The sequence below is a fragment of the Hemiscyllium ocellatum genome, chromosome 35, assembly GCF_020745735.1.
Source record: "Hemiscyllium ocellatum isolate sHemOce1 chromosome 35, sHemOce1.pat.X.cur, whole genome shotgun sequence".
Lineage (NCBI taxonomy): Eukaryota > Metazoa > Chordata > Chondrichthyes > Orectolobiformes > Hemiscylliidae > Hemiscyllium > Hemiscyllium ocellatum.
Genome location: NC_083435.1, coordinates 35,190,290 through 35,208,690, shown reverse-complemented (window position 1 = coordinate 35,208,690; position 18,401 = coordinate 35,190,290). Strand labels below are relative to the sequence as shown.

The following is an 18,401-nucleotide window of genomic DNA, read 5'->3' as shown; positions in this document are numbered from 1 at the left end:
GTGCGGTGCCCATTCATCCCTTGCTGTTGCCTCTGACTCTCTCACAGTCTCTCACTCTCATATATACACTCTCTCACAGGCACCACAACAATCCTCCCCACACACACACACACATATGAAAGGAGAGAAACTTACATGGTCATTCTAATAGATGAGAGACTTAACAAACAATCAAGGTAGTTTTCAATGTATAATTTCAGTTACATCACGCTGTAATGTTTTCCTATAAATTCTGTGTCTTACAATCGTGTACTCCACAACCACCTGATGAAGGAGCAGAGCTCCAAAAGCCAATGCTTTCCAATTAAACCTGTTGGACTATAACCTGGTGTTGTGTGATTTTATCTCTACTATTATGGACATTCAGATATTTACAAAGTGTGGCGATAGATCTTGATACAATGTACTAACAAGGGATCCCACGTACCTTGCATAAAGTGGTGTGCTTCCTTCAAAAGTTGGAAATCATGCATTCCAAGCCATCCCTGACCGCCCCAATCCCAACCACGTTCTTGTGCAATGTTTGGAATTATGCAATTATCCATTCATCCCTATTATTAACTAATCTAAAACGTATCACTTCATATTTATCAGCAGTAAATCTCAGCTTGCTCTATGTACCTTTGCAGGCTATTCATGGCATCCTCAGTATTTGCCACTTATCCATTGTAAGGCCACAAATGGAGATCTTTTTAATGATTGTACAATGTTCAGCAACATCGGTGACCCCTTAGACACTGACACAGTCCATGTTAAGATACAGAAAGATCTGGAATACACTTAGGCTGTAGCTGAAAGTAGCAAGGAGATTCCCGACACACACATATCAACTAATGGCAATTCCCAACTAGTAGAAAAAATCTTTGCCCTTGATGTACAGGCTGCAGTTGATTTCCTTCGTGCAGAAGAGGTTAAGAGGGGACATGTCTGAGATTTGTGAAATTATGAGTTGCATCGATAAGCTAAATCGGAAGCAACTTTTTTTCCTGATAGATAGATCAATAACCGGTTGTTACAGATTGAAGGTCATGGCCAAAGGTTTACTGATGATGTGCAAATAAACGAGGCCATTCAGAAGTTGGTAGGAATCTGGAACTCACTACGTTTTAGAATGATACAGACAGAAACCCTTATAACACTTAATACGTATTTAGACATGCACTTGTGGTGTGAAGGCATATTGGTCAATGGCTAGAAATTTGGATTTTTCTAGTTCAGTTGATTGTTTTTGACTGGCGTAAACGTGGTAGGCTAAAGGGCCTTTGTTTGTGCTACAGATATCTATGATCCTCTGACTCGAGAAGATCAGTGATATTGCCATTACAAATTAACCCACCATCGACGTGACCATATAAATAATGTAGCTGCGACGACAGATTGGAAGTTATCAATTCGATGATGAGGAGCTCAACTCATGTTTTAGAGTGTGATGGAAGACTCCTCTCTTGCCTGCATGGGTACACGCAGCTCTCAAGAAGTTTGACATCATCCAGGACAAAACTGCCTGCTTGATTGGCACCATGGCTACAAACATCCATTCTACCTACCACGCCACTCAATGGAGCAACATTTTCTATCTCCAAGAAGCACTTTGGAAATTCACCAAACATGCTTAGACAGTACCAACGAGATACAGGGCAATTATCACGTTGAATACGGGCAGCAGGTAGCGTGGAACATTACCGCCTGATCCTATAAGTCACACACCATCCTGTTTTGAAATACATTTGCTTTTCCTTCTGTGTCACTGGGTTAAAGTATAGAATTTCCTGCCTGATGGTAGTTTTGGTCTGCCTGCAGCACGTGGACTGCAGTGGTTCAAGAACACGCTCTGACCATCACCTTCTCAAGGCCAACAAGGAATGGCCAATCAGTGTTGGCCCAGCAGTGATGCCAACGACACATGAATTACCAACGATAAAAATAATAGTAGTAATAATAATTATTATTACCTCACATACCTATAATTTTCCAGTCATCTACTAGGTCACATTTGAATATGTTCATGCAGGAATCTACCAAATTGTATGAGTAGTATTTGAATGTGAATTTGTAAAATATAGTTATGCCTACTACTCTTGCTAAATTTTGAAGCCATTGATGCCAAACGACTAGCTATGAATGTGTTCATTGCACCTCCACCATCTTTTCACAAGGAACAAGTGAAGATTGGGTCAATCGTGGAAGTTTAACACCGTTCACCTTTCCACAGAAAAGCGGTTAACCTCATCAAGATGTTATGTGTTCCATGTTTTCCTAAATGGATGCCTGGATTTAATTGACAGTCAGGGCTGTATCACCTCTTTGTTGGGACAAGTTGCACTCTCAGAATGGTCTGTTCAGCCCTTTAGCGTCATAGAGTCATGTGCTAAACGCTTTCTTAACCACCCCATCCACCTCTGATGCTACTTTTAAAGAACTATAGCAAGAATAACAAGGAAACAGATCCTTTGGAAAAATCGTCCACGGCGCCTACGTTTACCAAACTAATCTAATCTTTCTTGTCTGTATTTGGCCCATACATCACTATATCATTCCTATTCATCTAACTATTCAAATATCTTATTAATGTTGTATCTGCACCTGCATATATCACTCCGTCTGGCACATGATTCCACAAATGAACCACATCCCGTGTGAAACACTTGTCTATGAGTTCTCTTTTATAACTTTCTCCTCACATCTTAAGAAGGTATGCTCGGTGGTTGTGACAGACATTATCCGAATAAACAGACCTTTGCTATTCCTAAACCCTTTCTCTAGGAATCCCCTCCAACAACTTTCTTATCACTGATATCAGGCTGACAGGCCTATAGTTCATAAGTTTGATATGCTTTCTGTTAAAATTAGAGTTCGAGTAAATAAAAGAGCTGACACTCAGCCTCACTTATAGAAAGTCCTCATTTAGATGTATGTGTTTTGCTCAAGTTGCGATACATCACAAATGATAATTTGTCATTTTGAGGGAGGACATTGTAAAGTCAAGATGATTCTGACCGTGATGCACGAGGAGAAATTCCGGAAACAAGGTTTGTATTTGAGGAAGTACGGAAAACTAACGAGGTCACTGATGGAGACTTTAGATTTCGTTTTATTTGATACTGATGACAGTTGAATAATTACATTATGTGATGAACCGATGCCACGGGCTGTGCTGTTCTTGGTGGTGTAGGGCGGCTCAGAGGTTCGCATTGCTGCCTCATGAACCCGGGTTCATTTCCGCCTTTGGTGACTGTGTGAAGTTTGCACCTTCTCCTGTGTCCGGGTGCTCGGGATTACTCCCACAGTCTAGAGATGTGCAGGATAGGTGAATTGGCCATTCTAAATTGCTCATTTTGTTAAATATATTCGCCAGGGGTAAATATAAAGGAGGGGAATGGGTCTTGGTTACTCTTCAGATGGTCGGTGTGTATTTGTTGGGCCAAATGGCCTGTTTCCATACTGTAGGGAATCTACCTAATCTAAGGACAAAGTAGTAAGAATAACATGCTTTAATTTGAATGATCCAGTGTTATATGTTTAATATAGTGGCATTACCTTCATTTTCACAAAGAATTCGAAAATGCAACATGCTATCAAAGGCATTCTTAACTTGCTAAAGGACAACATTAACACAATTGCCTTCACCTAAACTTCTCACTGCTTCAGAAGACTTATTCCCCTCATTCTAATCCAATTTGTGTTTATTTTATGAAAAGTGCAGTCACGCACCGTAATATGTTAAACTCAAAGTTTGTGAGAAGATTTGTAGCTCGTGTGCTCGTTGTTGTGGTTCTGTTCGCCAAGCTGGGAGTTTTTGTTGCAAACGTTTCGTACCCTTTCTAGGTGACATCGTCAGTGCTTGGGAGCCTCCTGTGAAGCGCTTCTGTGCTGATTCCTCCGGCATTTATAGTGGTTTGTCTCTGCCGCTTCCGGTTGTCAGTTGCTGTCCACTGCTGTGGCCGGTATATAGGGTCTAGGTCGATGTGTCTGTTGATAGAATTTGTGGATGAGTGCCATGCCTCTAGGAATTCCCTGGCTGTTCTCTGTTTGGCTTGCCCTATGATAGTGGTGTTGTCCCAATCGAATTCAGGTTGTTTGTCATCTGAGTGTATGGCTACTAAGGTCGTGTCGTTTCGTGGCTAGTTGGTGTTCATGGATGCGGGTTGTTAGCTGTCTTCCTGTTTGTCCTATGCAGTGTTTTGTGCAGTCCTTGCATGGGATTTTGTGTACTACATTGGTTTTGCTCATGCTGGGTATTGGGTCCTTTGTCCTGGTGAGTTGTTGTCTGAGCGTGGTTGTTGGTTTGTGTGCTGTTATGAGGTCTTGAGGTCGCAGTAGTCTGGCTGTCAGTTCAGAAATGCTCCTGATGTATGGTAGTGTGGCCAGCCCTTTGGGTTGCGGCATGTCCTCATTTCGTTGTCTTTGCCTAAGGCATCTGCTGATGAAATTGCGCGGGTACCTGTTTTTCGTGAATACCTTGTATAGGTGTTCTTCTTCCTCTTTTTGTAGTTCTGGTGTGCTGCAGTGTGCTGTGGACCTTTTGAATAATGTCCTGATGCAACTTCGTTTGTGTGTGTTGGGGTGGTTGCTTTCATAGTTCAGGACTTGGTCTGTGTGTGTGGATTTTCTGTATACCTTCGTGGTGTTCTCGGTACCATCACGTCTAGGAATGGGAGCTGGTTGTCCTTTTCTTCCTCTCTCGTGAATCGGATTCTTGTGAGTATGGCGTTGATGATCTGGAATGTGTTCTCTGTTTCAGTGTTTTTGATGATTACAAAGGTGCTGTCCACATATCTGACCCAGAGTTTGGGTTGCATTTGCGTTAAACTGTTTTTTCTAACCTTTGCATTACTGCTTCTGCTATGTGTCCAAAGATCGGTGAGCCCACTAGGACTCATAACAGCACACAAACCAACAGCCACTCTCAGACAACAACTCACCAGGACAAAGGACCCGATACCCAGCCTGAGCAAAACCAATGTAGTGTACAAAATCCCATGCAAGGACTGCACAAAACACAACATAGGACAAACAGGAAGACAGCTAACAGCCCGCATCTATGAACACCAACTAGCCACGAAACGACACGACCAACTATCATTAGTAGCCATGCACTCAGATGACAAACAACATGAATTCGATTGGGACAACACCACGAGTATAGGGCACGCCAAACAGAGAACAGCCAGCGAATTCCTGGAGGCATGGCACTCATCCACAAATTCTATCAACAGACACATCGATCTAGACCCTATATACCGGCCACTGCAGCGCACAGGAACTGACAACCGGAAGCGGCAGAGACAGACTACTTTCAATACCGGAGGAATCATCACAGAAGCGCTTCACAGGAGGCTCCCAAGCTCTGAGGTTGTCACCTAGAAAGGGGACGAAACGTTTGCAACAAAAACTCCCAGCTCGGCGAACAGAACCACAACGTATGTCAAACTGCAATTAAGTTTCATTCATTCGCTCTGAACCTTTCTATGTTCCTCACAAGCAAATGATGTTCTCATAATTTCTGCATTTTCACACCTTCCTTCTTCAATAGGTGGGATTGTTTTCTTTTAGCAACGTTCTAATATCAAATAAAAGTATATCTAAGTAATATTGAAGAATTTCTAACACTTGCAGTCATATTTTCTACAAAATCTATGAACTCAATAAATTTCATTTACTTAAGAACAAAGGAGTCAATTTGGCAAGGGAGCAGCAGACGATTGTGAGGTACTTCACATCAGTGTTCAGCAAGAAGAAGGACTTGGAAATTTGGGAAAATATGTCGACGTTCTATTTATGTCAATATATACAGTAAACTGCAGGACCCTTAGGACAGTAGCATACAGTGGGACCTTGTGCCCCATTACTTCCTGGAAAGGCATTAAAAGTGGATAAGGTGATAAAAGAAGGCATACAGGATGCTTGCCTTCATCAGTTGATGTATGGAGTATAAAAGTTAGCGATTCATGTTGCAGCTGTATAAGATATTAGATCTGCAGTTTGGAGTAATGGATGCACTTCTGGTTGCCACACGACAGGAAGGACGCAGAAAGTTTGGAGAATCCGAAAAAGAGCTTTCCCTGGACATTGCCTGAATTAGAACGCATGAGCAATGATTGGACAAACTGGGATTGCATTTATTGCGTTATCAGAGGCTGAGGCGAAGAAATAAGAAATAATTTGACACACGTCTCAGCGAAATAATGAAGCATGAAAAAGGTGGATAGTCAGAGAACTTTTCCCAGTGTGAAATGTCAAAAACTAATTTCAAAGTGAGACGGGAAATGTTAAAAACGCGTGTCAAGGCAAGATTTTTACAAGTTGGGTGGTAGATGAGTGAAATGCGCTGCCGCGGAGGTGGGAGAAGCAGATATGATAGGCATTACAAAGTATTAAGACAAACACATGAATAGAGTGATACAGATTTTGTGCATGCAAATCGGATTAGTTTTAAGTGGTATCATGGCTGGCACACTCAATAAATCGAAAGGCGTGTTTCAGTGTCGTTGTGTTCTACGATCAAATTGCATGTTGCTTTCACATTTGTGTCTAATCTTTGAGCATGACCTCGCTTTACCCCTCTTTTATCTCTGCTGAAGTGTTTTTTCTCTTAAGTATGCACCTCAATTAAAGCAGCGGTGAAGCATTTGCATGCTCTGTTCCACACTAAACTCCATAGCCAGTTGATTCAAATTAGCTGTCTGTATTGGCCTCCACCTTGTGTCTAATCATTTCATAATAATATTGAATGATAATTTTGGAATGCTGTATGAAATTTGCAGTTTGTTTTCACTCTGGAAGTATTGACTGTTGCCACCACAACTTGTACACAATTTTTTTGTTGTCAGAATACTCGGGAGAAGTTAAGAGCAAATTTTCGCTGAGCAGATTTATTTAAGTAGTTTGTCACATATAGGTCGTGCGAAGAGGGATCTATGTTCGCGCCAAAATAATGTATCGATGGATATGAATGAACGCTGACAGGTGAGCAGGGACATGCAACATGACGATCCTCGCCGATATAGCGCCAGCTTGACATTACCAACAAAGACAACTGTCACAAGAGATTAAAGGAATGGATCTATTATTGGCCATTTTGCAATTCTGCCGAAAAAAACTAATATTAGGTTCGAGTACCTCATTTTATTTCCGTCATGTGATGCAGTATTTCTGTAAATTTGTGATGTTCTTTGTTAATACGTAACAAAAGAGGGACAAGAGAGCGAAAGTGTGAGAGAGATAGAATACAGAATGTCAGATACCTTTCAATGTTCCAAATAACATATTGCGATTCATTTGGTTAATTGCGGCAATTAGGTTAGATGGGATTGAGGTCGGTATTTGTGAAACCCGTCATTAACAATGAAAGTTAAGGGATGTTTAATATCATTCTTCGACTTCTCTCTGAAATTTCCCTGAATTATTTTGTAAGTATAAGTTTCTGTGCGTGAACTTAAACGTTGAAAAATCAATCATGTGCTCGATGATGGCGAATGGATCATTGTTGTCTGTGAGCATAAATTGAAGATCTTTATTGTGTAAACAGAGGAAATATTCAACTGTTAACGTCCACAAGAACGTAAAGCTGCTCGAGAAGACAAACAGCTTGTGATAGATTTTCTTATATTCACCAATTCTAGGTCATTCTCGTCGTCCAAAATAATTGCTCACCACAGACCCTTCACTCCTTCACTTAATCAATGGAATGTCCATATAATTTGTGATTTGAACAATACAACTGACAAAGATAATGCAAATAAGGATAAGATAAAATATTCTCATAACTGAACTCGAATGACTTGCTTTTACACAGCAGAGCCAAAGTAAATTGACAATCTGTTGCAAAGTGTCATTGCCAGACTAAATTGGATTTCTATCTACCAATCTCAGTTTAATAATTAAACAATGACCCTCATTGCCCTTGTGTTAGCGCAGCACATCATCCTCAATGTTTGTCAACAAGATGCATCCGGATGAACACTGAGAATGCCAGGTCACACTGGACGGCGGGCCAAGTGGAGACGGATGGAATTGCTGTCGTTTGGTTTTTTGTTGTTTGCTAGAGATCTGGTGGCCCTGAGGACCTTCTGCGTATCTGCATGACTAAAAATATGAAATGGCGACATATCAATCAAAGATAAAATTCACCAGTGAACAAAACGAATCTATCAATTAAATATATCAAGGTTTTCCACATTGACACTACAAACTGTCGTCTATTATGAAGATGGATATGAGAAATAAAATATATTCATTTCATACAATACTACTTCAAATAATCCCATCAGTATACCTACCAAATGTTGCCTTTTGAAGAAAAGAAAACCTTTTTCACGTCAGTCGTCATCAAGACAGAAGGGAAAGGCCTGAATCACTTTTACAAGCATACTCAGTTTGAAGATATTCTGTACAGAAGTTTGCCTAAAATGATACTACTATTTCTATCCTTTTAGAATTATGCAATAATTAAAAAAAAAGCAAATCTGCAAGAGTAATCATGAAAATAATAAATCAATATGTTTATAACCACACTGACTTCAGATTGTATCCGTGGAGAGACAATGAGAGTTAAATCGTTCGAGGATAACATTACATTTTCGTGACACAGTGTTGTTAAAAATGCGATGACTTTTAAACCATCATAGACCAGAGATGAATGAAGAATGTAGGTGGTGGGGTTGGGGGCTGGGGAAGCAGAAATAGGGAGAGAGAGAGAGAGAGAGAGAGAGAGAAAGAAAGAGAGAGAGAGAGAGAGAGAGTTCTGGACTTTGTTTAGATAATTTGGGAAGTTAAATCACATTGATAGGCAAAGTGAGAAGTAATGGTTATTCCAATGGGCAAAGACACTGTTAATAAATCGTGTAAATTTTGGATAAACTTACCTTGTAAAATAAATCGAGTATGAAGTGTAAACTGATCCCATCCAACTAAACAACATCAAACTGCAAACTGACTCCTCTCCATAATATGTCCATTTTTAACTAATAGTAGAATATATAGGTAAGATTACACTCAAAAAGGCAGCTCGTTATGTAAACTCTGGATGCATTCAAGAAATGGATTTCAACCGAAAAATCAATTCTCTCCCAGAAATTAATCATGACCCACGAATTGAATCTACCTCAAGAAATTGAACTCAGTCTATAACTTGACATTGATTCACCTTCCTTCAGATGAAGAGCCTTCACTGTGAAACTAATTGGCTATGGCTAATACAGCGAGTTCTCTCAACAACGAGACCCCCGTCTCTGAGTTGGTTTGCAATCGTAAGTTGAATCTTGCTCTGCGACTATTTTTCCAAACCACTAACTGAAATTTGTTCATAAATTGGACTGATACATAATGCGACTCCTTTTTCAATCCTGATTCCAACATATTGAATGATTACAATTGAACAATTGTATCTGACGCAGATATTAACTGAACAATTGAAAAGGTACATCAATATGAAAATTGTGGAGTGATATGTGCCAAACACGGGCATATAGGACTTGCTCAGTTTCGAAAACCTGTTTGGTATGGATGGGTAGGGTTGAAGGGCCTGTTTCCGTGCTGTATTTATATGAATCGATGACTCTATTAAACACCTCTGTTAAGTAATCTAGTTCAGCAAGTCTGTGCTAATTGCAAACATTACATCCAAAATACACATAATCTGGAAATTATCAACCAACTCATAACCTGAGGAAACCAAAGCTGAATGCTGCCCCAAAATTCATGCCAGACAATATAAAACCCGTGCATAAATGGACCCAAAGCTAAAACTGACCTTTTTATTTTCGTTCTCACTGCTAGGTTGTGTGTGTCCCTGGCTGGTCAGCATGTATTGCCCTTGAGAACGTGTTGGTGTGTTGCTTTCTTGCAGTGCTTCAGTTCATGAGCTGGTGGGAACGAATTCCAAGATCATGCCACAATGACAGTCGAGGAATGGTGATATATTTCAAGATCAGTATGCTGAGTGTTTTGCAAGGGAGCTTGCAGGTGGCGATTTTCCTGCATATATGCTGCCCTTGCCTTTCTGGATGGACAGAGTTAACCACACGAAATCAGCTTAGGGTCCAACAGATTTATTTGCAAGTACAAACTGTGGGGTCACTTCCTATGAGACAATAACGTAATGTTGTCTGGTTTTTGACTTTGTCCATGAGAGTCCAACATTGGCACCTCCACATCATTTCTATGTGGTAGCGGTTATTGGTTTGGAAGGTGCTGTCTCGTATTTTTGGTGAAATTCTGCATTGCATCTTGGAAAGCGTACAGATTGCTACCAGTCGTAGAGGAAGTGAACAGAGTGGATATTTGTGCATTTGGTGCCAATTGAGTAGGTTGATTTGGCTTGGATAGTGTCAAATTGTTTGCGTGTTGTTGGAGCTGTACTCATCCGCACAAGTAGGAGTACTCCATCACATTCCCGAGTCGTGCCTTGCAGATGATGGGCAGGCTATGGGAGTGAGTTGGTGAGGAATGTGCTGCAATATTCATCACGTCTAACCTGCTCTTGGAGTCATTTATATAACAAGACTGGTTCAGTTTCTGGTCGCCCCAAAGATATTGTTGTTGAGGTATTCAGTGATAGAAACACCAATGAATTTCAAGGTGTGCGGTTAAATGTCTCTTAACGGAGATGGTAATTGCCTCGCATTTTTCTACTGTGAAAATTAATTGCCACGTATCAGCCCAAGTTTACATCTTGTCCAACTCGGCTGCATTTCATCATGGACTGCGTCATTATCTGACGAGTTACTAATGGAGTTGAATATTGTGCAATGCTGACCAAACATTCCTAATTCCATGCTTTGATGGAGGAAGGTTCATTGGTGCAGCAGTTTTCGAAGTTTGGACCTAGCACACTACCCAAAGGAACTCCTGTAGAGATGTCCTGGTGTTGTGATGACCGACCTCCAGTAACAACAATCATTTTCTTATATGCCAGGCATGACACCAACTAATGGAGAATTTTGTTCCTGATTCCCATTGATTCCAGTTTTGTTTGGGCTCCTCGATGCTGCAATGCATGTCAAAGGCTGTCACTCTCTTCTCACTTCTGGAATTCAGTGCTTTTGTCAACGTTTGAAACAAAGCTTTATTGACATCAGATCCTGAGAGGCCTAGACTGAACTCAAATTGGACACCAGTCAGCACATTATTGCTGAACAGATGCTGCTTGATAGTAGTGTTAATGACACCTTCCAGCACTTTGCCGATAATTGAGAGTCGACTGAAATGGTGGCAATTGGCTGCGTTTGGCTTCTCCTACTTGTTGCCTACAGGACATCGCCGAACAATTTCCCACATTTTCAGTTACTGCCAGTGTTGTAACTGTACTGGAATGGCTTGACTTGGAACGTCGCACCTGCTGGAGCATAGGTCTTCAGTACTATTGCTGGCTTGTTGCCAGGTACTATAGCCTTTTCGGTATCCAATGTCTTCAGCCCTTCTCACGTGGAATGAATTCAGTGTATTGATACTGTTGATATTAGTGCAAAAATTTCTGGGATAGCTGAAATGTAGTGAAATGAATTTAAATTTGACTGGAGTAAGATGGAAACAACATATGAAATGTACAAATTGTCAAAGCGCTACTTCTTTGTCAGGGAGCCAGTGGAGTAGGATCATAAGACACAGAATTTACAGCAAAAGATCAGAATGTCATACACTAATGCAATATAATGAAGACACCTAGATTGCTGTTAAGTCTTTCAACTTTTAGAATTGGTTGCAATTCGATTTATTAATACACATATCCAAGAACTTCTTTCAAGTTACATTCCCGAGATAACTAAAGATTTTATATGTATAAAAAAACAAGATCCTATCTTAGCTCCGACAATTCATTGAAGGTGTGAGGTTCGAGTCTGTATGTATTCCAGCTGGTAAAGACGGCAAATGGAATGCTTGCCTTCAGAGATCAGGGCATTGACTATACATTTCGGCAGGTCAGGTTGCAGCTGCGTAAAACTTTAGCCAGGCCACATCTGCGGCATTGTATATAGGACTTTTAGCGGCACTATAGGAAGGATGAGAAGACTTTGAAAAACGTTTGCCAGTGTTTTGCCTAGATAGTTGTGGATGAATTGTAGGGAGAGTTTGAAAAAAAGATTGTTTTCAGTGGATTTTGGTGGCTAAAGGGAGACCTGGTTAAGGTATGTAAAATTAAGACATACGTGGACAGGTAGACAGTGAGATGAGTTGGTCGAAGCAGACGCGACAACAACATTTAAGAGGCATTTAGACAGGCACACGAACAGGTAGGGAATGGATCTGCAAGGAGATTGAATTCGTTTAGAATGCCATCACGGACAGCGCAGTCATGGTGGGCTGAAGGGCTATGTTTATAGGATGCAATGCACAATGCCTGCTTTGACCTGGATAGCAATGAGCTTGGTGAGTGCTAATGGAGCTGTCTTCGCCGGGATAAGATGAAAGTACTCCATTATATTCGTAACTTGTACCTTGTGGATTGTGTACATGAATCGGAGAAACAGAAGATAACTCACAAATGACAGAGTTATGATCTTGTAGCTGGGAGTATTTATATTGTCGGTATAGTTCAACAATAGTCAATGATAGTCCTGCGCAAGGTGATAGAGTGGTGCTCCAACATGGTAATATCATCAAATATCAAAGGACAATTGTTAGATTCGACGATGTTGTAGATACTCACTGCCTGGCATAAGAGAAGTGGAACTGCTCTAGTTACTTCTCAGTTCAAGTATGGATGTTGTTTACATCTTGTGGCGTATTGACATGAACTGCTTCCATATTGAGCGAGTCATGAGTATTTCTGAACATTGTACAGTCTTTAGCAAACACTTCCACTTCTGACCTTATGATGTAAAAAAAGTCCATTGTTAGAAACATCAAAAACATTTGGGTCTTGGACATTATCTCACTGCCACAATTTCCTAGAACTGAAATGACTTACCTTCAATAACCACTGCTATTTGTCATTGCCCCAGGTGTGACTGAAACCAGGACAGTGTTCTCCTCCAGATTCACATTGACTCTTATCTTCCTTCTGTCCTTGATGTCAGTCAGGGTTAGGTGCTGCCACAATATCAAGCAGATTCAATCACTTCCGAATAAAAAAAAACTTAATCTCTGTTATGGCCACACTTGTAACGAGGGGAGGCCTGAATGACACATTTGAAATGGAACGTCAGTGTGCCGCTTATTGCTGAGCAATTGTTTTTTAATATCACTTAAGCCCCTTGCCATCACTTCACCGAGGATCGTGAGTAATTTATTGGAGAAGTAATTGGCTAGGTTTCATTTATACTTCGTTTTGTGCACAGAACGTATCTGGAAGTTTTGCTGCTTGATACGTTTGTCATTCTTCTAGCTGGAAAGGAGCAGCTTGGCTCGAGACATCGCAAGTTCTGGAGCACATTCCTCGGTCCTATTTCTGGAGTATGGACAAGCGCACATCACTTTGTGGTTTGCAAAACTTTCAACAAGTCTTTGATATCTGGGGAGGGTTCGAATTGCATGGGCAAAGGCAATTGTGAGGCTGGGGACCTTACGTAACCGAGCACATATGAACAGAATGTGTGGAATATAAATACATAGCAACACTTTCTATCGATGCATGACAAAAAAAAACAAGGTCTTACTTTGAAACTGAATAAAACTGACAGTAGTACACATTGGCATTACTCTTTTACTGATAACTACTAACATTTAACTGAAGTATTTAACATAACATGTGTTATCTCAGTGGTGAAATAAACTTCCTATAGTTTAATAGATCAGTATCAATTTTTTTAAACCTCTGTTGAAAGCGATCAGATGTTTTGAATCATTAACTGTGCTTGGCCCCCTTGCAAATACGTTACTGCGTATTTAACGTCATTATGCTGTTTGTTCAGTGGATTGTTATTGATTTCTTCAATGGCTTAAGTGAATTGCTGCACTGAGGTTGACTTGTATATATAGGGATACAGTTTGGAAGCATTGCACTTCTTCCTGACCCAACGCAGAGAAAATGGAACAAGCTCCAATTCTCCAAATTGGGAACGTTTTCTATTGTGCTCTGGTAATACTAGGAATTCCAGGTAAGATATTTAATTCGTTTAAATACGGGAATCTACAGTAATTGCATTAATGCGTTTTACCCTCCATGTTATGAAGTCAGGGAATCTTTCAATGTTCTGTCATGGATCTTGAATTTCTCCACACTGTTCCAGATCATGCAATGTTTCGTTCAATTATCAATGCTGTTCTCACTGAGCAACATTGGCTCCCTCTGTAGGAAAGCCGTAGCACTTAAAATGCAAAACCCAAATTTAATTGCTTCATTTATCCGTCTGCTGTCCACCAGCCTCGGAATGCGCTGCTGCGTGAGATCTGCCCTTTCTTCGCCTGTAAAGGGGATTCCATGGATTCCCTTCATACAGGCCTTGGTAGCCCTGCCTATGACTGTATGGGACCCAAGCTATGGATTTACCCAGACTCACTGCAACTCTGTCATTACTTTCTCTTGTTCTTTTATGATCCTATTCATATTTACGTCTCCGTCAAGCTCGTTAACCACTTGTCTTCATGTCACCGTAATACCGAAATGTGCTAATTTTCAGTCTGAAGACATCCCTCAGATGTCTTTCAACATTCCAAGTGCTCCCTGGCATTCTTGTAGCGACAGCTTCTATTTCTCCCCAAAAGGGTGGTGATTGTTGTCTTTACAATAGATGGTAGAAATTCGACAGTGTAACGTCTATGAGTTTGCATCAAACGTGGAGCGTTCTCGCCACCAGCCAACTCTAATAACCATAACCGAAGCAATTTATCGGCCGTGAATTATTACGAGTTGCCAAAGTACTTACAACGTGGATGAATTTCTAACCCCTGGGGAAGCCGATGACTCTCATTGACTGAACAGTCGAGACAGAAGCATCCGGAGATTTTAATGTTTCCGTCTCCATTCGGCCTTGTCAGATTGAAGAGTTCGGATTCAGAACTCTGAGCACGTTAGGCTGAATATTTTGGTACTAATATTTCGGTTCAGGATTACGGTTGTCTCTTTGATGACTAGAATTACATTAATAATTTGAATGTTTTTAATGTAACTACCTTACCTCGCTGCATGCACGTGGATGTATAACTGGATAATTGTTTTGAGACATACACGGAAATCCGAGCAGCAGATGCAATTTGGCTTCTTGCTGAGATATCCAGAGTAATCGATGGTTGTTTTCAAGCAATTCATTCAGTCCACGTGTGAGAAAGAAAGGGCCGAGACGCTAGGTACTGCATGTAGTCGACAGGCAGTCACAGCATTCCCGCAGTTCTACTGAAATCTCGAATGGTCCCAACGCCGGCATGGTGATGTGACTCCTTCTCTGTGCTGCAGTGTGCAGTTTTGTTTCACTCTTTGAATTCTGTCTTTACAGTTCGTTTTCTTAACTTGGCTTATGTTCTTGTGCTTTTCAAACACGCTCCCTTTGGAGCAAAGCCATTCTCCACTCATTAGACTTTTGCTTTGTTTTCAGCCACTACAAGTTCAACCCGGCACTTGTTTTAACAGCTGTCATATACTTAGTTGCAAAGCCATCCCACGCTAGAGGCTGCCTCAATCCATGATACGATTTATTTCATATTTTTGATTCTTGCATGGAGGATGGACACTAAATTTCGAGCTCCACAGGCCGATGCAAACGAGAGTACAAATTCTGTTATGCGATGCCAGAATGAGGGACGCATGTATGTATAATTACACGTGGTTCAATCAGTGCTAAAAATACTGTCCTCCCTATTAAATGGGGTGAACATTGCTTAACGCTTTCCAATAACAACAGTAAGTGACATCTAATTAGTTGTCGTTTAGTGACAGGCATATTTTACTGCAGTTGTGCAAGGTCTTGCTGATACCACACTTAGAATATTGCATATTTGATCTCTCTGTCGGGTGGTATTTGAGGTGGTGGCATGGCATATTCTGGCTAAGGCGAAATTGCAACAAATGTTTTTCAGACTGGAATGGAGGAATGGAGTAAAATGTTTGGTTATGAATGCACTCACTGCAGTTTGGAAGAATGGGCGGAGGTGGTACACGTCATAGAAACCTGGAAAAAGCAATAGAGGCCATGTTCATGCAGGAAGGATGTTCTGGATGACGAGGAAGTTCAGTAGCAGGCGTTAGATGTTAAGTATAAGAGATAGGCCATTGAAGACTGAGATGAGGATAAATTTCTTCAGTGAGCGAATGTTTTTTGGAATTCTATGGAACACAGAGAGGATTTAGACTGAAATGTCGAATATTTGCTAGGAGGAAATAGATGTAGTTCTTAAAGCGAACGTATCAAAACGTATGATTACTAGGGAGGGACAGAAATAAGAAAGGTGAGAGGTAGCGAAGTGAAAGGTAAGAATTAAACAAGAGCACAATGGAAAACAGTGTGTGTGGGATTAAGAATGTCAAATGGAGAAAACTTATTGCTTTTCATATATATATGTAACACTTCCAAAAAAGTCACTCAAGAATGTCATAAATGTTTTATAACAGTGAGTTGAGAGATAGTAAATGAATATCCATTGGTAGTCAGCTTTTAGGAGCGACAGACAGAAAGAAATAAATAAACATTGCAGGGAATGTTGGATTATTAGTCATTGTCAGTTTGAATCCGGAAAATGCTTGAAATGCCGAATGGTCTATTTTTGGTTCTAGAACGCAAAGATGTGCAGGTCAGGTGTACAAGCCATGCTAACCTTCTCCCATTGTTCAAGAACATGCAGTCTACGTGGACCAGCCATGGGAAATGTAGGTTTCAAGGGATAAGGTCGGGGGCGTAGGTCTGAATGGGATGATCTTCACAGGGTCAGTCTGGACTCAAAGGGCCGTTTGGCCTGCTTCCACATTGTGGTTATTCTAAGAATCTACGATTTTTAAAATGTTTCCATCAATCCCAGAGCTGACATTTTCCGCAGCTGAGGGATCAGTCTCAATGTTGGACCGTGATAGAGAATAGGGGAGTTCCAGTCCTGAAGGAATTGCAATGTAAGGGATGTGTGATGCCATGGGGTGATCTATAAACCTTGGTATAGGCAGAGATAACGTGACTCTTTTCTTCTAGTTCTCGTCTTCTTCTCTTCCCTTTAGCAAATGCGGTCACATTGCTGACACTCCAACTGAGGGACTGCGGTCTGTCTCGGAGCACTCGAATGTACCTCAAGTCCATGTCCACGGCCGATCTGCTGGTCCTCATTTTCTATGTTCTGGTCTACCGCATCCTCCTCCCGCGTTTCCATCATGTCTTTTACCTCTATACCTTCGGGTGCCGTCTGATTTCAATCCTGATCGCAGCTGTGATTGACTGCTCGGTCTGGCTAACAGTGTCCTTCACCTTCGATCGATTTGTCATCATCTGCTTCCAGCGAGTCAGAAGAATATACTGCTCCCCGAAGTGCGCGGTTTTGGTAATTACACTTGTTTACCTCCTAACCTACTCCAGGAACATCCCCTATTACTTTGCAATTCTACCCATCCATGTGCACAATAACAGACAGTTTGGCTGTAAGACAAATCCCAACATTGACACATCTCTCGCGTGGCGTGCCTTCTATTGGTTCCACACTATTTTAACTCCCTTGGTCCCCTACGTATGCGTGGTTTTTCTCAACCTCCTGACTATTAGGCACGTACTTGTGGCTAGTCAGATCCGGCGGGGATTTCGGGGAAGTGGAGGAGAAGCGGGAGACCCTGAGATGCAAAGTCGGAGGAGAGCGCTGGTGTTACTCTTTGCTGCCTCAGCAAGTTTCATCATCCTTTGGATGGCGACAGTTGGTCTCTTCCTGTTTTCACGAATCACAAACACTTACTTTTACCGGGACTTTAATGATCCATTTGCTCTTGTTAATGAAGCCTCGCGCATGCTGAGGGTTTTGAACTGCTCTACAAGCACCTGCATGTATGCACTTACACAAGCAAGATTCAGGGAGGAGCTGAGGAAAGCCATGAAATATTGTGCTAATACAATTAATCCGTTTGTGACGGCGGCAAATGGATAGAAGTCAATGTGAAACAAGTTTTCCTTATCCCATTAACAAAATCTAGTAAATAAACAATGACACTGCCCATTTTGTGAACAAATATCATCATTGTAATGTTTTACTCATGACCAACTTTACATGATCCATATACCATTAAAACCAAAACAGTAGTGAAAGAGCAAAGCAGCTATCATTCTAGAATTATTAAATGCCACGTATTAGTTAGTTAGAGACCAAAATAATATGCCATTCAACTATGAAAGAAACACTTGAAAAGCGTTCTAAAGCAATTCATTTGTTCGCGAGCATGCAGTTAAATATTCGATTATATTCAGACAAAAGCTTTTCCCTCAAACAAAATAATTTGGGAAATCATAGTAAAATGCCAAGACGAGGTTTTAGTTTGTGCTGCAGTCTGTTCGGAATGCACGTTC

General features: G+C 41.0%; 1 protein-coding gene across 1 annotated transcript; it reads left to right on the top strand.

Annotated features, from left to right (window-relative positions):
- The first annotated feature begins 15,164 nt into the window (after window positions 1-15,164).
- On the top strand, window positions 15,165-17,985 carry LOC132832620 (probable G-protein coupled receptor 139). Its single transcript, XM_060850703.1, has 2 exons — window positions 15,165-15,225; window positions 17,078-17,985. Exons 1-2 carry the CDS (start codon window positions 15,165-15,167, stop codon window positions 17,983-17,985), a joined length of 969 nt encoding a protein of 322 aa, XP_060706686.1.
- Window positions 17,986-18,401: the final 416 nt, after the last annotated feature.